The 21,764-nt window shown below is 43.6% G+C and overlaps 1 protein-coding gene across 1 annotated transcript in view; it reads right to left on the bottom strand.

The window, feature by feature from the left end:
• Nucleotides 1-21,764, bottom strand: part of GLO1 (glyoxalase I) — a 174,553-nt gene that overhangs the window by 25,857 nt on the left and 126,932 nt on the right. Inside the window, exons 4-5 of the mRNA XM_069608757.1 lie at nucleotides 8,743-8,801; nucleotides 7,287-7,376 (exon numbers count right to left, since the gene is read on the bottom strand). Coding sequence (XP_069464858.1) covers nucleotides 7,287-7,376; nucleotides 8,743-8,801 — 149 coding nt within the window. The remainder of the gene's footprint in view (nucleotides 1-7,286; nucleotides 7,377-8,742; nucleotides 8,802-21,764) is intronic.

Raw genomic sequence — 21,764 nt, 5'->3', positions numbered from 1 at the left:
TACACCACTATTTGAGGAACAACTAATTTGTCTCCTTTCTTCTATCAAGGTAAGCACTCCTGTAATTGAAAATATAACCCCAATTGAACATGCACCACATAGGGATTCGTCTTGGTGTCAACTTATACACAACGAATTTAATGATGAAATTAAAATTACTAACCATCAAACTACCATTGCTGCCCAGCTACTTCAAGCTCATTGGTCTCTCCCCAGCTCCTCCAATTGTGCCAACATCTCAGTTCAACACACAAAGGAGCTTCCTGAACATCCTCTGTTCCATTTCCAAACTTATTCTGAGGTTCAGATCTACAAAATTGTTACAGATATGAAATCCACTACCTGCCTAGCGGACAGTTGTACATCCAGTATTTTTAAAGTTTTATAAATACTCTTGCCCCATGGGTGACATGCCTAAATCTCTCTTTCACCAAAGCCAATGTACCTTTGATTCTTGAAGAAGCATAGGTTACCCACCCCTGTTGAAAAAGTACTCTTGATCCCAACATAGTGAAACACTATCGCCCTATCACCAATGTGCTGTTATAACTCCCAATTCTAGACCATGCGGTCTATTTTCAACTTCTGGATTTTCTAGACTGTAATCTGCTTCTAAATCCCAGACAATCTGGTTTCAGGTCTAACCAGGAAACAGAAACCAGGTTGTTGGATTTGAAATCTAGTATTGCCAACATTGTGGACAAGGGCAAGCCAGCACACTTGATGCAGCTTGTCTTGTCCACAGCGTTTGATCTAGTGGATCATTTTCCTCTAACTGCTCAACTGAGTTAGCAGATACACAAATCGCCTATTGCCTCTCAGTGGATGTGTTTGTTTTTTTTGTTCTCCCCCGCCGCCCTTCTTCTTAGGACCAAGAAATGGCAGAGGGGCCCTAGAAAATGGCAGATCTATTCCTGCTCCTGTTACTTGTGGAGTGCCTCAGGAATCTTGCATCTCGCCTACATTACTTAATATAGACACCATGCCCCTGCTCTCACTTCCGGACAACCTGGGTGCCCAATTTGTCAACTGTGTAGGTGACACCCAGGTCTTAATTGAACTTTCTGGTTACACCAATACTTTTAGTTGTATTTACCAGAAGATTTAGGAATGGATGATTAATTCTCTAGAATTGAAAGCCGACAAGACCGAACAACTGATTATGGCCTCTTGAAATAAGATTTAAAAACTTGGTCCAGATGAGAGTTTTTCCATAGCTGGCAATAAAGTTAAAGTGGCCAAGTCAGTAAGGACTTTAGGCATCACCTTAAATGCGGAACAGTCCATGAAGCCCCATGGGGCTCAAGTAAGAACATCTTGTGGATACATTTGCCAATTATTGAACTATAATCTCGCTTTTATTTTGCTCAAAAACAGATCTCTACTAGCCGCAGCCCTCGGTCAACTCACAACTGGATTAGGGCAACCAGCCTTCTGGCAAAAACATCGAAAGCAAATCTTCACATTACAAGTGCTACAAAACAGGGCAGTCACAGCTGTTTTTGGGATGTCCAGAAGAAACTATATCAGTGAGACCAGACGAGAGCTCCATTGGCTCTATTAACATCGGGTTACCCATAAGCTTTTGTCTCTGACCCATAAGTGTTGTAATAATGCTGCTGCCCTGCAACATGGGGTAGGCACCATGTATTTGCCCACTGATTTTGACTTTGCATCTGTGTGCTACTGCCGCCCGCACCATGGGATCAGGTTCATTGGATGTGATCACTATGTACTTTGTTTGTACTTGGAGCACGATGTAGATTACCTGTTTGCACGTTCCACAATGTAAATCACCTTGTACGCTTCCACCTCTGTAACCTGAAGCACTTACTGTAACCGTATTCCTAAATTAAAAGTGCCTAGATACCTCTGGGTTTTGTGGGCTATAGAAGTGTCAAATAAATAAAGATGCCCCACGGTATCTGATTGATAGGCTGTCCTTTTCTTCTCTGTGTTGCTTCCTCTGCTCTTTTGATCCCACAAAACTTGAGAGCACCATGTTTACGCTCATGTGGCCTGCAACAATCTTCCTCTCCATCTTAGGCACGAAAACTCTGTTGGAGTTTAAGAAAGGTGTTAAGACTCCTCTTCAACCTTGAACCTGATTAATTGGCTGTTTAATGTTAATGACTCGACTGCTCATGTATCGTCCGTCTTGTGTGTTCTTCATGTGCGCTTTGAGGCCTGTGGGCGATTTAGCGAGTTTAAAAGTTTAAAATGAATACAGCACAGCAGCAGGAACTGTCATTTATTAGATATCCATTCACTGAGCCTTATTAAGGTGCAGTGAAATGAATGCGCGGGGGGTTTGGGGGTAGTTTTGTTCTTTGTAAGTAAAACCTTTTGGGCATCCAATGCAAGTTCTTCTGTAATTCAAGGTTCTGGCTATGGATAATGCTGGGAATGGAACCACCAGATAAAGTGGAAAGCCCTGAACAGGCACTACTGTTTTGTAGTTGTACAGAAGACGAGGCAACCTCGTTCACCACAGCCAAATATTTATACAGAGCCTGGCTGAAAATAACTAAATTGGGATAGGGGAGAAAGTGGTTTATAACATTTGTTTGAGCTTTTTCACTTAGCACGTCTCAGGTTTTAGTTGTAATGTTGTATCTCGCACTGTCGATGTGATAATACATTGAAATGTAATTGAAAATGGGAAGATGGGGTATTACAGTGCTGGGGTAAAATATAGGATACTTGAACCAAGAATCAGGGAATCTAGATTGAGCCTCTGGATTCGAAGTCCTTCTAGACAAATTCACAAAGATGTAAAAGCATTGGGTTATGTTAATGCTAAAGAGGTAAGACAAGACTGGTGCACTTCAATAGTGACCAATGGCAGCTGGTGACTTTAAATTGGGAGCATTCGCCCCTCCCAAATTTACACTCAAATCTGAGTGGCCCATGGATACCTCCCCCACAAAGACATTTCAACATCTCTATTTAAAAAATGGTGCATTTTACAACACACATTTCAGAGAAATTAAGTTTAAAAATCCAAACATTTTGCAATCTCATCAGATGAGCAACGGTACAGAGATACACTGTACAACACATTCATGCTGCAAGGGTTCAAATAACAAACAAGCACCGTCTCAACATATGCAAGTACTGCTCGGTGAACCATAATTTCCAGTACTCAATATATGTCAGCATTGCCACAGTAAAACAGCTTGTAAAGGTGCCTGCCTCCGTAGACTGACATACAGTCACAACACTCTTGCAACACAACCATTCCCCCCGGTCTTTACTTACCCAAACTATTCACCTGCCCTCGCCTATTCCCACTGCTTCACTAACTCCTCTCTGAGCTCAACCATCACATGGACTATAGGATGACACAGGGATAGCATCTAAATGGAGGCTCTCATGCCCCCACACCTCTTTAATTCCATGGCTTCCTTGAACCACCTACTGCTTGCATGGCCAGAGTACCCACCAGCCCCTACGTGGGTGTTAGGGAGAATTCTCCAAATGTGCTAATTTCCCTTACCTTTTGAGACCCCCAGCAATTTTGCTGGATTTCTGGGATTTCATTTTTTACCTGGAAAGAGTGCTAGCTTCCCCCCCCACTCTTTCATGTTTGATGTGTGTTGTACTTGTGTGTTCTTTGGATATGGTGTTTTAAACAAACTCCATGGCATCTTTTTCTGTGTGTCACACAGCACCTTCAGTGCAGTGGCATAGGGGTGTCTTTCAGACTCCCCAAGGTTTAAATACCTTCTCTGGGACCGATTACTGTCTCTCAAGGCATGTAAAGTTAAATTGACTTTACTAGTCTCTTTAAATTTACTGACCCAGCACACCCTATCCTCCTATAGAGTGCTGGAGGAGTTGCTTAGCTTTCCGAGTCAAGACACTCGTGTAACAGTCAAATGTTACCTTTTCCTACTTTAAATGGCTGGTGGCAGTGCATTATATACTACTGTGATTTTTCCCGACCGCAAACAATCTAAAAATCAAAGGTAGCCATGTTTTTCAATATTGCGCCTAAGACCCATCTGTAAACACAGACTCCAGTAAACTTTATTCGCCATTTCTTTTAGGAAAAGTCCTTCTTGTGTTTGTCCCTGCACGCCAAAACAGGTTTGGTCCCTTTGTCCGTGCCCTTTGGCGGGCTTCAGTGCTCAAGCCCTCCTCAGGCACCAGGGTGTCTGGGGTGGACAGGGTGTGAGGGAGTTGCCCGAAACTCCTTGTGCTTAGTCTCCTAGGTGACCTGAATGCACTGGTGCGTTTGGCCGGCTAGATGTCCGGCAATGACAGCTACCCCGCTGTGTGACAGCCAGGATGAATGAATGGGGGGAAAAAAAAACTGTTTAAAAGCAGGTCTCTGGGACTTGGAAAGCAGTCTCGACCACTGGAACGAACGAAAGAACCGAAGAGGAGAGGAAGGAAGAGGACTGCTGCAACTCCTGGATGAACGGTGAAGCCCTGCTGCAGGTTCGAATTGCCTGAAACTCTGACGACAGAGAAGCCCTTCAAGGTTAACTTCTTCCCTTGAGTTTGGAGGGAACAACCAACTCGCAAGCCACCTGGACACCTTCCTATTCTGGTCGAATTTTCATCAGAGTGCTGTTCAAAACCGGATAGCCAGAGGGACTTTTAAGACACCTTAAACCGACGTCTTGCTACAGCTGTTGGCCTCTTCCATGGGCAGTGCAGGAACCTCCCGACATCCTCCTTGTCCCCACGACTGAAGCTCTCTAACAGCAAGATCTGCAGGAACTGCCAGGATCAACTGCCTCAGCTACAGCTTTCTTCACTTAAAAAAGTTACTGTGCAAACGCGGTCTGGAAAGCTTTTCGTCCAGCGAGACAGTGCGTGAAACTTTCCTCAACTGCAAAGGCTTGTCCTTCCCTAAACATTAGTCAAACTTTTCATCTAGCCAAATCCTTTAACAATCCGTGGCAAAGACTTAACCGTTACATTCCAGAACTGTGCTATCCTATACAAAAGACTCTGAACCATTTACTTTGGCCAGGCCTATTTAGAAGAATTGCTGGTTGTGTGTACCTGAAACCCTTTCCCCTGCCTATGAATGTATTTGGGCTGTCTATTCTTATAACCTTGTCTTTTCCCTCCCTTCTTAAGTATCTGAAGTGCCGTTTTGCTCACACTTCATTTTTGAGCTAAACTTTTTCAGTTACACCACAAAAATCCAACCGGTAAGTATTAGTGTACAATCCTTTTTTTCCTTTTTTTTACCAGAAGTGCAGCCCGTAAAAGTGCTTCCTCAAAAAGAAAGTGATGGGGCATGGGACCCCCTGATCCAAATGTGACTGTCGACTTGGGTGGACTGCCCTTAGCGCGCCACAACTTTTGTGCTGCTGGGCAGGGAGGGCCACAAAGGACACCAAGGGTCTGCAGTGATATCAGTTACCCACACAACCCTTCTTCAAACACAGACCAAGGAATCGAAGATGTGTGCTTGATCATTTGCCTGCTTGTAACACAGAGTTCCTTGAGCAGGGTGAGGTTGGATGCGCTGCAGGCTTTTTGGTAATTCTTTTTTTGTTTTCTGAGGATTCGTTTGTTGTGGTCGACTTATTAAGTGTAGCAAGGCATCGATTGTTTAGGTTTGAGGGTGCGCCATTTCACTTGGGCATGGTGATTGATGTTTGTGAGGGAGTTCTTGGAGAAGTGAGTTGAAGCCTTTGTTGGTCAGAGGTACATCAGGCCACGTGAGGTGAGTTTGGGGAGGTCCTCTGTGGGAGCCTCCACTGGGAAGTTTTGGATTGATCTGAGGGCTTGATTGCTTCGTTTCCAATGGGTTTGCTTGAGAGGTGTGGTGTGACTAATCTCAAAGGGGATTGCCAGGTTGTCCAAGTCAAGCGGTATAGGAGAGATGTGATGAAGGGTGGGCAGTGTGGTGTAGCTGAGGTTGAGAATATTACCTTTCCTAAGAGTTGGTTCTTTCATGTGCTGTGTGCGGTTCAGTGTGTTGAATAGACGGTGGAGATCTTTCTTCATTGATTTGGTTGCTGAATGGCCAGGAATGTTGAAGTCACCGAGGAAGAAGTTGTTGGCATGTGTGAGAGACAAGGTGGCGACCAAATCTGTGAAGTCTTCGATGAAGGAGTTGAGTAGTGAAACATATTGGTTTTAAATATAACACCAATAACTTATCTAGGAAATTCCACCAGGAAGGTTATAGTTCCTTCATGCCAATTACTTGCCACTGGTAGTGGTGGTAATTGCTGGTCCAGTGGCAATGGCGGGTCTGGTGGTCATGGTGGAAGATCTGTGTCAAGATGTCCTCATGCATGACTCCCACAGATTTCATGTTTCACACACATTCCCATGGCAGGCCTTCATAAATGGTTCCAGCGCCATCTCTTGTGCTCTTTTATGACATCACTGTGCTAGAAGCATGCCAATATTATACATCTGAAACAGGGGTGCTTGGGGCAACATAAGTAAATCCATTGTTTCTATAGTGGAGGAGTTGGGCACATTACTCAGGTTGCAAGCACCTACATACCTATACATGTTTGTGCAAAGACATGTATGAATTACATCCTCGTCACTAGAAAGATAATAAGGTTAACCGATGTCTAAGGATTATTTTGTCCTTTTCTCTAGAGGAGGTAACATTGAAAATGGTTGATCATACCGGATCTAATGAAGAGCTAACACATGATATATGTTTTTGTACTATTTTTGATCGGGGAGGTGGGGGGACTAGCAGAATACCAGTTAGCCCCCTACCCCCCTCTAAATAATTGCTTGTAACACCTGTGCTATAGCAGACCCAACGTTAAAATGGTTGATCTTACCGGAGCTAACCAATATGCATTGAAACAAATGACTTTCTCCCCAAAATTTTGTTGAGGGGCAGTCAGCCCCCCTCCTTTACAGCGAAATATTACAGCACCTGTGTGTGATCCAATATATATCTAACCAATAACAGAATCATGTGAATTTGTTGGTGGGGATGTCGGGGGAATAGGTGGCTAATTAGCTCACTACAGGTTAGCCCCCTCTAAATAATTGCTTACAACTCCTGTTCTGTAGCGGATTTAACATCAAAAATGGTTGATCAAACCGGATCTAAGAGAGAACAAAACTGATCATGTTCTGTAAAAGATCATGAAAAGGGGTGGCTAACCCTGGTGAGGTCCAGTAATTGGTAGTCCCAATAAGAAATCCAGTCCATGTAACAAACAGGTCATCCTGGGATTTGTAACTATGGTGTAACATTTCAAAATGGCCTGGAATTTAAAAACAATGGTGAAAAGTTAATAAGTCACTAATAACACAGAGTAGAGAAAATTACTCACCATCATCTGGTTTCTTTACAAATGTTACTCCTAGTTCCTCAAACCTCTTACAAGCTGCATACACGTCTGGTACTGCAATCCCAATGTGACCTATAACAACAGAACAGTTTTCAATCTCTGCCGAGCACATACATCAAGTTCTCTAAAGGTTTTAATCCCAGTAGAATAACTCCCAAAAGAGGTTAACGCACAGCAACCACATGTCTTTAGACAACTTCACTTATTTCCTGCATTCATAAGGAGGTAAACGAGTGATTAACAAAAACAATCTTTCCTTTCATGTACACAGAGATTAGCCATACTAGTGGGTCCAAAAGAAACATTATGCTGTCCATCCTGAGAACACCATCCTACATGTAAGAACGCAGCTAGAATCAAAGACTTGGATAGAGGCCTTGTTTCCGGTTTGTAACATTATTTCAGGAGGATCCCATTCCCTGCCTGGACCTCCCATTCCATGTGTACCTTTGGATATAAGGGAACGGTGCTTGGAGGGAGCGGGTTCTCCCACTTGTGACGAAGTTTTGTACCGTCTGTGGTGTGTTTTATCCTGCTAATCTGTTTTTTATTCATACATTGTTCACCAATCTAAATAATCAGTGGTCATTTTTCCTCACTCATCTTACACAAGTCTTCATATTTTATTGGTTTTTAAAGAAAAAACGGGAAAGTTATTTGTGCCATTTTGTAAGAAAATACCATTATTCTTCCAGATTCCTTAGAAAATGTGTTCATTAGCTCATACCAACATCCCTTATAAACAGTCATTGGTGACTTTGGGCACCACCAGCGCTTTTCAACCAAAGGGCACTCACGACTGTTTGCAGGAGCTGATAAAGTCAATGAACAATCTCCCTCTAACACTCACATCTAGTATAGGCTTGCAGAGTGTCTACAGACAACGCCTCGGTGATCCCTCCATTTCTCAATGTACAATGACAAATCATCCTCAAGCTGCATCTGCCCCTACATGCTCATAGGCTCAACATTTGGAGGGGACTGTGGCACTGAACAGAAAAGTGCTTCATCAGCAGTCACACTTTACTATTCATAACACCGTAAAAAGAACAGCTACCAGCAAAATGGACAATTAGCCACAGGATATAAGAGCTGCCAGACCTGGACTCTGGTGTCAGTCAACCTGTGTGACACGTAACCAGTCTTCTGGAAATACCTAGCAGTAGTACCTGGACCATCTCTGTGCTGTGATGCATTTATTAATTAGTTTCGAAATAGTAGAAAAACAAACTACTTGCAGGACTTTATGGACACACCACTAGAATCAAGGACTGGGAAGTCTGCCTACTTCTCACAAGTTAAACTGTTTTGAAGATTTGGTCATAGGAGCTGCAGGAGATTTTAAATGCACATTTTATAGTTGCAATACCCCGATTCATGCTCAGTTTCTCCATTAGTGGAACAAAAGTCAAAATTCAAGAAACTACTCAGAACATACCAAATCCTCGAGGGTCAGAGTTGCCATTATGATAGCTCTTCTCTTCAGATCCCCAATTACTGTAGAAGGAGAATAAAAGAAAATCATTATTAGCGCAAGGCATTTCTGCAAGCATTGCAGTAGAACCTAGTCTCACACTAAATACTGTTATTTAAAGTATCTTAGAATTGAGAGTACTTGTGCATACCTGTGATGTCGCAAAGTAACTTCTTCCAATTCCGGGCACAGCAAGAATTGTTTCCACATTGAAAGCAGCAGTAGGAATAAATTACTTACCTGTAACTCCTGTTCTTTACGATTGGTATCTCATAGATTTGCATGCTTATTTGAATAGACCCCGTCGTGAGATTGGAAATCCTCAGTAACATTAAAGCAGTTTCATTTGAAATTAAGAAAAAACTGCAGTCACTTTCATGTTCTCTCAGTGCTGTTTTGGGTCATTTACCCCTCAGCCAATAGGCAGTACCTCCGATCGCTCCACTCCTGGAGGGCATCTTCAGATACCTATAACGCATGTGACAGTGCCAAAAAGGGTCAAAATGAGCCATATGTGGGGTAGGAGGGAGGGTTGCATGTGAATCTATGAAGGATACCAATCCTAGAGAACAGGAGTTACAGTTAAGTCTTCTCCAGCATTGGATCTTTCATAGATTCACATGCTTGTTTGAATACATTATATAGCAGTACACTCAGATCTACCACGCTGGGAGGAGGATAATGCTAAACTTAAAGACAAAGCACACCTGAGGTGAACAGATGCCGTAAGACAGCCTGCTGAACTCAGGACCACTCAATCATATCGACACAGCAGAACCTGGTGAAGGTGTGAAAGGACCAACACCTTGCTGCCCTGCAGATGTCCATGAGCAGACTACCGGAAAGGAGGGCCATGGTAAACCAGACAGCTCTAGTAGATAGTATTTAGTATTCATATAGCGCCTTAATCCAAAGTGCTTTTACAAAGCAAATTTATCAAACAGTACAATCAAACGTGAGATTTGACATAGGATGCACAAAATCAGACTTGCTGGGACAGATGTAGTTTCAATGCTTTGTGAAATCGGGGGTAGGAAGTGATAAAAGGGATGGAAGGAGGACGAAGATTCCAGTGTAAAGGAGCAAGATGTGCAAGTGTACGAAAACGTGATTGTGCACTGGGAGGAGCTGGAATTGTTAATCGGAACCAAGTATTAGAGCGGAGAGCACGAGAGGGGGTGTAGAATGAGACTAATGAGGAATGATAGTCGGGAGTTAGGCCATAGAGAGATTTGAAAATGAAGGAACAAAAATTGAACTTTGTGCGTGGAAAGGAAGCCAACCCAAGGTGTGGAGAGCAGGAGGCATAGATTCACGTATGGTCAAGCATAAGAGTACCCTAATTTCAGCATTAAAGATGAATTTTAGAGGAAGAAGTCGAGATACCGGATGGCCAAAGAGCGTGGAAAAATAAAAGGTGTGAAAAGATGTGAGGATATAAGTAGTTGAGTCAAAGGTAGAAAAGAGTGAACCTTTTTGATGTTAAATAAATGATACAGACAAGCTTGCGAAGAAATGGAAATATGATGTTTAAAAGATAGGGCAGAATCAAAACAGAGCCCCAAGTTACGAGCAGTGGATACAAAGAAGAGCTGAGATGGAGGAAATGAAATAATAGGAGGACGACGAATAAGAGAAGGGATAGTAGTAGAGGGGGAAAAAAGAAGAAAAAAGTGTATTTCCGTTTTTGCAGTATTGAGAGTAAGATAATGAGTAGCCATCCATGATTTGATGGCCATTAAGTATGCGGAAAGCGGAGCGGGAATGTCAGAAGAAGGAGAAAGACAGGAAGTCCGCATAGAAGTGGTGAGAAAGACCAAATGAGGAAGTGATGTTTGCAAGAGAAGTGTAGACAAAGGAAAGTCCCTAAAACCGACCCTTGTGGAACACTGTGGGCAAGAGGATAGGAATCAGAGGTCGTTCGACCCAAGGAAACAGAACCTTTGATGGGATGGATAGGATTTAAGCCAAGAGATGACAGAACCCGAAAAACCATACGATGATAGGGAGGCTAGAAGAACCTGGTGATCGACAGTACCAAAAGGAGAGGAAAGATCCAGTAGGACAAGAATAGAGGAATGTTAAAATACTGATTTGTGAGTAACGAGTTAAGGACTGAGAGAAGAGCCATTTCAGTAGAGTGCATAGGTTGGAAGCCTGATTGGAAACAAGAATAAAATTATTAGAAACAAAAAGAAGAGACTTGAAGATAGACGAGGCGTTCAAGTAGTTTAGACAGATAAGTAAGAAGAGAAATGGGCTGAAAGTTAGAGGCAAGAGAAGGATCAGCTGAAGGTTTCGTCAAGATGGGAATGATCGAAGCGCGTTTAAAAGAGGAAAGGAAAGTTGAAGTTGAGAGACAAAGAAAGAGGTAAGATATGACTGTAAAGAAGGATAGACCTTAGAGACACGAGCCGATGGAATCGGAGGGTGCAGCAGTGGGATGGGCACGAGCCATCAGAAGGGAAAGATCTGTGTCTGTAACAAGAGAAAAGTGTGATATGGAGGCAGCCGGAAGAGGAATAGGTGGAAAGGATGAACTAAGGACGATAGAGATGAGTCAATTGCAAGGTAAAGAGAAGTCACCTTAGAAGAGAAATAAGAAGCAATATCAGAGGCAGATTATGACTAGTTAAATGAAGGGTCCAGAGTAGGTGGAGAAAAAAGGCGAGACAAAAGTTTGAAAGACGCTGTGGGTGAGTTGACTGAGCATGAAGATCAGAGAAATAAGAGCGCTTATCAGCTAAGAGACAAGTTGTCATACAAGTAGTAGGATTTGAAATCATCGTTTTATTTATTTATATGTAGTTTCAAAGAAAGCTTCACAAATTAATACAAAAGATTAAAAGAAACAATTCAAAGATAGCAGTTCAGTACATTTCATCACATTTGCTTTAAAAGAGAGAAGAATTAAGGATCCGTAAAAAAGCAGGTTTTACTTTGCCATATATTTTAAAACGGTTCTACATTTGCCTCATTATACCAATTTACATTCCAGTTTTAGGAAACGAACAACCGCCAATTGCAGAGGAATTTCGTTATCAAACAGCATACGTTTCCAAAGTAAATCTAGGTCAACCTTTGAGGCATCAAACAACGATTAAAATATCCTTGCCTTTCCTGTAGCAACGCAGGACATTCGATTAAAAGGTGTCAGTGTCTCACTATGATCAGTTGTTCTGCAAAATCTACACACAACTACTGACTCAGACACCTTAATTCTAACTAACATAATTTCTCCCGTTAGGAGCACATTAAAACGAAATCTCAAAAAAGTTTCTCCATGCTTTCTGCGGAAATGAGTGGAGATATGGTTCAGGCGAGACCATGCACTTATAAAATGACACCATATGACCGTACAATTTATATTGATTGAGTTTCTCGATTGTGCCAGCCCAATCACAATTTCTTAGCAATAATTTGACTTTATATGGGTTGAGTAAAAGAGAGCTTACTATTGCCCCCACTTTCTACAGTAGATTTTTGCATATTTCTACCAGTTTTCCCATAAAGACAGATTTAGTGGTGCCTTTGATCAAGAGGTTGGCCAGAACATTATATAAGGTGGCTCCATTGTTACTTACAGTATTTCGAAATAACATCAAACATTTCCATTCATTGATACTTTTTAGGGACTGTAACCCAAGTTCATATCTTATGGCTGATAAGGGCACACAGTTGGGAAGACACCATACCATTTTCCGCAGCAGAAACGATTCCAGTTTATTTAGGTCCATTTTACCAAGGATAAATGGTAGTTCAATACGATATGTGATTTTTGGAATAGTTTTGAGTTTATAGTATTTCAGGAGCGGTAATGACAAAAAAGCCCCAAACTTTTGATCTACTATCCGCATTTGTAGGGAGCATGCTTTTGCTTTCATCATATAATGATTGAAAGTTAGTGTTCGCTCAGGTGTATCGTTTACAAACAAACCCAGATAGATTATACTGTTTGATTTCCAGCTTCTTCTTATCTAAGAACCAGTTTTTCTGTGCTGAGTGAAGCATACGACGCTTGATTTCAGAGCATTCACCGCTAGACCATTTTCAGTCATATATGCTAGAAAGGCAATTAGACGCTGTAACCCCACCTGGGTTCTATCAAATAGTAGATAGTCGTCCACATACGAGCACCAACTCAATTTTTTGCCTTCCACAGCGGGTTGTACTAATGCAGCCTTTTCCAGACATGGTCCTATGTCTGTGGTGTACAAATTATAAAGGTCGGTGCAAAAATACATCCCTGCCTTAAGCCATTAAAGGTTTTTAATGGAGCAGAAAGAAGGCCATCATTATTTAGTCTGATCTGGACACTCAAACCTCATGAATTATTATCGCCAGAATCTCCAAGGACATACCCAATCTCTGCAACTTTGCACAAAGATGTCCACGATTCACACGATCAAACGCGAAGGACAGGTCCATACTTGCCAGATATACTGGCAGAGAACCCTTTTTCCAGCCCATTTCTTGTAAGTGACTTATAAGAAGGCCGCCAGCCATTGTGCCACACTTTTTCCTGAAGCCAAATTGGTTAGAGCACAGGATCAAGTTTCCCAAAAATCCAATCTTCAATTTGCTGCAGTACCAGGCTGGCAAAGATTTGAGTCTGCATCTAAATGTGCGATGGGTCTATAGTTGGCCGGTAGCAATCTATCACCCTTCTTATATATGGGCGCTATTAATGACATATTCAACGTTTGTGGGATACATTTAGTATGCTCGACATCCTTGAACAAAATTTCCAGCGCCTTGGCCCATATATATCTGGGTCCCCTTTCATTAGGCTGTTGGTTATACCATTGGGGCCAGCAGCCCTCAAAGGGCTTGATAATGTGATTCTCCTCCTTATTTCCAAGGAGGAGAAATCACATTTCCATGAGAAACTTTTTAAAGATTTTACCTTAAATGTACTGTGTTCTCTTTGCGTACAAATTGGATATATGTTTCACCCAAACCTGTTCGTTTATTGGATTAAGGGTGCAGTTCTGGATCGGTGACAGCGATCTATTAACCAGTCGCCAAAATTGGCGAGCTGAATTATGCGTCAAAGCAGCGAGCAGGTCTTCATTATCTGCTTGATAAATTTTACACTTATATCCCCGCAACCAGTTTTTATACTGTTGTTTTAGGTATCTCCCCCTTCCTGTCTGGCAATGGTTGAGATTTGCAGAAGTTTTAATTTCCTTAGTAATCTGCGGAGTATAATCCTGACTTGCCTAACAGTTGTGTCATATTTATGAGCGTGTAATTTGATTACATCTGTTTTCCGTGGCCTTTTCACCGATTTATCTATCAACTGTTTTAGGTGTAAACCAACATTTGCTTGCGAGAAACTCGCACAATGACCTGGAAAAAACGTTTCTGAAAAGCGTGTTACATGCTTCACCGTTTCCCTCATGCTAAATGATCCTATTCCCCCTTAAATTAGGAGCTACATCCATTGGCATATGGGCTTGAACACCTAATCCTCTAACAGACCGATCAAGCTCTAGCATGCCATGGTCACTTATTGGTGTCCTGCATATTTCAAAATGCACAACTGAGTTGGATAGCACTTCCGAGGTATAGTTGTAATCAATCGCTGAAACCTTATCCCCCGAAAGCCAAGTTAAATAGTCCACATCGCTCTTTAGCTGTTGATGCACAGATCTTAAGCCCCAGGATTTAAAAAACCAATTCCACACCTTAAAGTGGGATTTCCTGTCTGATGGACAAAAGGATGACATGCTCCTGCCCGAATGGTCTATTATTACATTAGGAGGCACGATGTGGTGGGTCCTCTTGTGTCAGACATCAGAGATTTCATGTTCGTATTTAAATCACCCATGACCATTAATTTGACCCCTGGGAAACGCACCACACAATTCTCCACTGTTATCTCAATATTTAGCAAAAGGGCATACAGATCATATCCAGGAGTCCAATAAACATTCCATAATAAAATGTATGGCAGCACAGGGTGGTTTCGTATTTCTTATAAAGTGCCCAAGGCAAAAGGAGCCTCTAAAGATTTCTTTTACCACCATCCCACAATTAAGCTTAATCGCGTTAATTATGCCACCAGAAGGGCGACCCACCAAACCTTTTGTGGCTAATGGATGTATACATTCAAAACTATCAAATTGTTCCATGCAAGTCATCCAGGACTCCTGGATGCAGATTATGTTTGGACTTTAATTTACAGCCTAACTCAAAGGAAGATGAAAGGTAGGAATGCCCTCGTGAATTCCAACAGATTAATGAGAGGGGGTTCTCTGATCCTAATAATGTTTGAGTGATTGGAGTTTGGAGATCGAGTCTCGTAGGCTCAGTGCCAACCATCTCCAACTTGTTTCCTGTTCCGATGCACTCTCTGATCCCCTTGTTTGAAAAGAACTTCCTGGATAAAGAGCTCTAGACATGTCATTTATTTCGCTTTCAGGAGGTTGCTTCGACCCATCACTAAAAATCACTACGTCATAGCCCCTTCAATTAAATTGGTCTAATTCAGCTAATAGTTTATGAAAGACCAGCTGTGAGTGGAAGACAACCCTAACATGATCATAGCAGTAAGGGTGAATAAGGTCCACCCTCTTAATGTCAGGGCACCACAACTCCGCCAACGACGGTATGTCACTGATGAGAGTTAAGATTCTATTCCTGTTCAGAGCAGGTTGTTTGCCGCAATCAAATAAAGGGTAGATTAGAATGCTAGGAAAATCCATATGGCACGGTTTCCTCCCTACTACATCCCTCAAATCTGTCTCCATGTAGTGTTTTGGCAATCTTAAATTAGACCCCCCTGGCCCTGCATACGGGTTTGCCACCAACTCCCGAGCGTCCAGAGAGTCACGCGGGGCCTGAGCACTTGGTGGAGCTGTCTGTGCGTGGGTCGGCAAGGAGGGAACATTTTGGGAGTCATGTGGCAAAACGGTCTCCCAAGTTTCCATCTAACGGGGATATAATAGCATGTATCTCCACTGGAGTTTCCCTTATTTCCAAATTTAGTTTCCCCTTGTCCCGTTTAGGGTGTAGCATATCGTCGAGTGGGCTCCCCAAGTCAGGTGCTCTAGGCTTTGAATCGGTGTTGAGTCTAATCCTGAGCGCCGCTTCCACCGCTCTACTAACCATGAGGGCCAGGTCCTCATGCATTTTAGCAGGGAGGGGGGGGGGCGTTTGTGGGGGCGGAGGATCCTTTCTCGATCTGGGGTGTCACCAATACTGGTTTCTGGGGAGCGTCTACTGGTATCTTATATTCTTTGCAGTTCTCCGCAACTCATTTCTGGAGACCCTCCAGTTCCTTTGTCCCGGGAAATCCCCCTGACATATTTTCCCCTAAAGATGGAGGCCCATCCCTCGGCAAAAGGTCAACCCCAATTTTGAATGTTGGGGGTCCCTCTTGTCGGTTCCCAGCCATTGCTAGCTGACCCCCCCCCCCCAACAGCAACATTTATTGGGGTATCTTTGGGTTTGAAAAAGAGACCATATATTTCCTTCTGGGGTATAGTTATAGAGGCATTTGCTCCCAACTTCCACTGTCCCTCAACTAGAGGGCGAGCTGAAGTCTTTACATTAGCCGGATCTTCCTTATTATTCAAACTCTGTTTATGGGACCTTTCCTCTGATAGGGAATTAGCGGGAGAGAAGCAAGTTTTGTTCTGATTACTATGAGACTCGCCCTCGTCCAGATTTGCAGTCAATACTTGATCCACTTCCTTCCTAATGAAGTTTCTCCAAGTATGTTTTGCAAATTTCTGGCTTCGACTGTTTGCATACGTAAGGGAGCCTTTATTTTTTTTCTTGGTTTTAGGAATATTTTTCTGTTCGGTTTTGCCCTTCTTGCCCTCCCCTGTCACTTTCGTTTGTTGTCGGGAAGCAGACTCCGGTGAAATAGGGGCGGAAGTCGGAGGTGTGGACACCTGCCCCCTCAGCTTCGATTCCCCAGTGTTAGCCTCTGAGTCGTTTTCTGGGGGATTTCCGTTACCATCCCCAGAGCAAGCAAACGTGTGGTCAATTTTATGTGGAAAGATTCCATTATATCCGGGCTTATTTTAGACTGCTATTTGGCGCTCAGTTAGTATTCTGAGCTCCGCAAAACCCCTTGAATGTATTTTTAATTCCTGTAAGATGTGTGTCAGAATATCATTGCATTCGGTTCGAGCTCTAATTCCCTGTTTGCCAGTTTTTGTGAGGGGGAGATCTCATGTATGTGTTGAGATTGAGACATATTCTGCACTTCAGTATCTACCGAGAGGAAATCTAGAAGAAGGATAGTGGGGCATTGCTTATGTTTTTCTCAGGAATGTTATCAAACAGGGAAGAACTAGATGCAACCTCCTGCTTGCTAGACACTTTTCCTCCCATTGATAGCATGGAAGAATGGGCCTTATCCAGTAACAGTGAATCGCTGGGTTCCGGAGGCGAGGGCGGCAGGGGCATGCTTCATTGCCATGCGTAACGCATTCTTTACCGGCGTGAAAATCAAGGGGGCCGATAAAATATTGTCATACATTCTTACCCCTGGATCCTTCGCTGTCCTTGTTCCCAGGCCGTTCACAGAAGGCCGCTTGTACACATACTCAAAGCTTTTGCGTCGCCTCGACATTTCCGGGACTACAAAACTATTTAGCCTTCTACTTCCAGCCTCACTCCACATAGGGCTGTTCAAACCTGAGATTTATCACTGGCTATATTTGTTTCCCAATACAAATACGGCCGCATTCACCACCTGCCCAACCCTAAGGTGTACTCAACTTGTGAAAGCAGCGAGGGTGCCAGCGTGTCGCCGCCTATCAAGCGTAACAGGCAGGCACTTCTGGCGGGCACTTCCGCTTGGGCGGGCGCGCGCTAGGGCATGTGTGCCAAGTGTTTTAACGCAGAAGCTGCGTTTGAAAAAGTCGCGGGCTCTGCAAGTAAGGGAACAGAATCAGTGACCAACGCCCATGAAAGACAGTATTGATCCCTCTCGTGCCGCAGCCCCCACCTCTTGCCGGCCAATGAATGTAGGAAACAGCAGTCTGAGGCATCCACAGCACACGACTCCAACAGTCCTCCCACAGTCTCCCAGGCGTAACAGGCAGGCACTTCTGGCGGGCTCTTCCGCTCGGAATGATATCATTGTCATGTCCATGACGAAGCCATTGCATCTCCAGTTGACACAGGGCACGTCGCATCGACTGGAGATGAGTGGTAAACCATGGTTGGGAAAGTTTGCGAGATGGAGTAAAAGTAGAAGCAGGATATAAAGTGTCAAGAGATGAGGAAAGTGAGGTAAAAAAGGGAAGAAGCTGCATCAGAGGCAAATAATAAAGTATTGAAATTGCGCAGGTCTCGTCGAGAAAGTACACAAGGGAAGGTAGATACTGGAGGTATAGGAGATATAGGAACAATTGAAGTAAGAAGACGACCGTGATCAGAAAGATAGACGGGAAGAGATGACGCACCTAAAGTAGACAAAGGAAAAGCAAACATTACGTCAAGATGAGAGCCAGACACATGTGATGAGTCATAATAGGAGAAAGATGATAAGAGTCCAGGATAGGAAGAAATGGAAGTGATGAGTGAGTTGTGGGGAGAAGATTAAAGTCTAAGAGTATAAGAGGGACCGAAGAAGAGAGGAAATTATCAATATAGTCACAGAATGAGTTTGGGCTACCAGGAGGACAATAGATAAGTAGGAATTAAATGGGATAGGGTTTTGAGAAAGTATTGAGCGAGTATACAAATGAAGAAGACGTAGCGAGTATAGTTGCAGAAGGTAAGACAGTTGCATAGTTGAAGCGATATAAAATTCCTGTTCCTTAACCATGACCAGAAGGTGACAAAATGAAGTGTCAGCAGTGGTTAGGGAGGCAGTTACAGTGGAAAAATGAGGAATCCATGTTTTGGCGAGACAAAGAAAGTGCAACAAAACATCTTCAGTCTTGGACCTTTTCCTGAGACTTAATTTGCAAAGAGATGGGGCGTTCCATAACCCTAGGTAAATTTGAAGTGGGTTTGCAGTACAGGGGGGATAAATGAGATTAGATTAATTCTTGGGAGGGAAAGAGCGTGAATTGTCCACAGACTGTTGGCAGCATCAAAATTGAGCATGTAAGTGTTACCAGCATGAGACGGAAGCAGCCAAGAATCCAGACTTGAGCGCTTGTTGTGCTGGTGATGTTAGGGCAGGAGGAAATGCAATCAGCTGCATTTGGAAGAGTCAAAGGGAACCGGCGTCCGAGCCAGAATATTATAGGACTCTCCACGGCCCGACGTGGAGAGCCACAGACCGCAGAAACCGATTTGTCCACGGCTTTGCTAAAGGCAGGTGTTATAGCCGGCGAGCAGACAAGATCGAGGCTGGCTGTGTGGCTTCGCATGTTGCCATGCAACGTAGCAACAAACGTGGTGGCAGGTGGAATCCAATCCGCAGGAGCAGGCAGCAGAGATGTGATGGGTTGCACTTCAGTGCAATCGAGGTACTGTTAGTCATCACAATCCAGGCACAGTAGAGTGATAGCTGAGCACACGCGGCCGCCACAGACAGTAGAAGCCGACTTGTCCCTGATCTGCCTAAGGCACTGTCTAGTCGGAAGAGGCTAGGTGAAGGAAAGGGAAACTTAAGCAGTAACCAATCAGGAGATGGAACGCTTGGACAGCCCGTTGCAGATGGGTGTGGGTCCAAATTACACAAATATTAGCGAAGACCTTCATAAGGGCTTGGAACAGCAATATAGTGCTTACCAAAGGTTAATCGAGGGGAAAGTGGGTACAGTTGTTCCAAACCGAGTTAATCAACAAGACATTAGACTTGTGCAAAACAAGACAAGGCGGCTAGATGGATAGCGCATGGATGTCAACAATTCACATGGCCGAGGTGATGGCAACAAAAAAAGCAGTTTTCCATGACAGGAATTTACGGTCTGTCCTATATAGAGACTGAAAAAGGAGGTTGCATGCCCTGTTTTCCTAAGCAGGAGCAAGTGCTAGTACTGACAGAAATCCAAACCAGGCCCTTAAGAAGTGTTTTATTGCGTTAAGAGGGAACCAGCAGCCAAGAGAACATATGAGAGATGTGGGCTAGACCACTGCATGCCACAGAGAGCCGACAAGACCGAATTTGTTGCGGTTGGAAGTGGAAGGTGTCTGCGCCATATGTAGCACACCAAACTCTGAAACGGTTCCACACAGTCGTAGCAAGAAACGGCAGTGGGAGCTCGAGCTTTCACCAAGATGTCTGCCATCCCAGGTCATGTATACCTCGACAAACATAAGTAAGTATTATGCCATAAGGTGGAGTGAGGCTGGGTCGTGAAGGTAGACTGCTCCCTAGTGCCAAGAAGGGAGGTTGAAAACTTGCAGCAGCTGGACTGGCGGTGATAATTAAAGAGCTGGGAGCAACGAAAACTACAATGGACGTGGCCACACAGAGGTTACCAGAGTCAGTCTGCACCACCATTGCATGAAGGCATACAAGACTTTAGGCATGAGAGGAACTTGTTTGTCCATGTAATCATGAAGGCGTCACTCAGGCAGCCTGGTTGCGGGAATCCACTCACAAAGTCTAGCCAATTTGAACTGGTCCGGGTGGCAAGCAGGTCTATGTCCACCATGTTCTTAATAAGTCTATAACTTGAAAGTGGCGGAGGGCCCAATCGTGACACGAACGGAGTTCCCGCTGAGGGAATTGGCCAAGGAGTTGTGGATGCCTGGTAGGTGGAAAGACGACAGGAACATCCCCTGACAAATATGCCATTACCAGAGGGGTTGTGCTTTGGCTGACAAGATTGCTGATCTGATACTGCTCCATTTCCAGATACATAATGGTTGAGTCGTCTGTAAAAACATGAAAGGCACTGAGGCGAAAGGCTTCAGTGGCCAGAACACCACCTGTAACTCCAGGGCTGGATATGCAAGGGTTTTTTGTTTTTCTGACCAATGACGCAGGCCATGGTGTAAAGGCCGCTGCTTTGGGCTCCCCCAGTCCTCCCTGGGCGCATCGTATGTAACCATGACCTGACGTTTTGTGTGTGACGAAAGGAGCTCCCTGTGTGAGGCTGGAGCTTTCTGAAGAGGAATGTAAAATATACAAATGAGGGACAACTTGTAGTCCCAATGGATGGTAATCCGCTGCAAGGCAGCATCTGGGTACTCCTAGATGTCGCATGTGAAGCGGACATGATCTCAAGTGGAATTTATATCTTCATTTACTCTGATAAAATCCATCAAACAGATGCAGATAAACTAAATCACAGGAATGCAAACAAGAAAAAAATCAAATTCCATTACTGAATCAACAAAAGGTCAGGAAAATTCTAAGAGGGTATCCAGACAGTGTCTCCTTGCACTCCAGGCTTTCCTCAAGTACGATAAAAAAGTGTCCAAGCAACACAAGGTGAGTCTTCTCGGAGGCAAAAAACTAATGCTGGCCGACATGGAAGATTTTTCCAGCCTGAGTAGAGAGGTAAGCATTTGCTTCCTCCACAAAGTGTAATGTGGGCACAATTAAAAATGAAGAAGATAAACAATAAGGACAGATGGGATCCTACGTATTGCCCTTTCAGCCAACTCTGTTAGCTCTTATAAATAGAGAATTCAAATGGGCTCTCGTTAAAAACCACTGATCTTCTACCTTGTTGCTGTAGATCAACTAGGGTTGCATGGAATCTGGAATAACCAGAATGATACGTTTCATGTTTGAATCCAACACAACCTCTGAATTCCCACCTCTCCTTAACCCATAAAAGAATCGTTTTCTTTTAGGCGTCCCTAGCCCCCTGACTCAAACCAGTCGGTAAAAAGAGCTAAAACATCAGAGTCAGACAGTCATGAATAAGTGTAACCAAGGTATATAGTCTCTCTGACTAAGAGCCTGTATGGTGGCTTGCGTTACAGCTACATTAGAGGTTGACCATATGAGGAGAAAATGTAATTATGGGGCCAAATACCACTCATCTACCAGATACTAGGCTCCAAGCTCGGCATGTACAGCAAACTAAGGGGCCGCGCTTGGCAAGCCA

Source organism: Ambystoma mexicanum, chromosome 4q, assembly GCF_040938575.1.
Source record: "Ambystoma mexicanum isolate Mex_15411 chromosome 4q, UKY_AmexF1_1, whole genome shotgun sequence".
Classification (NCBI taxonomy): domain Eukaryota; kingdom Metazoa; phylum Chordata; class Amphibia; order Caudata; family Ambystomatidae; genus Ambystoma; species Ambystoma mexicanum.
Note: the sequence above shows the minus strand (reverse complement) of the source record. Positions and strands in the feature narration are given on the sequence as shown.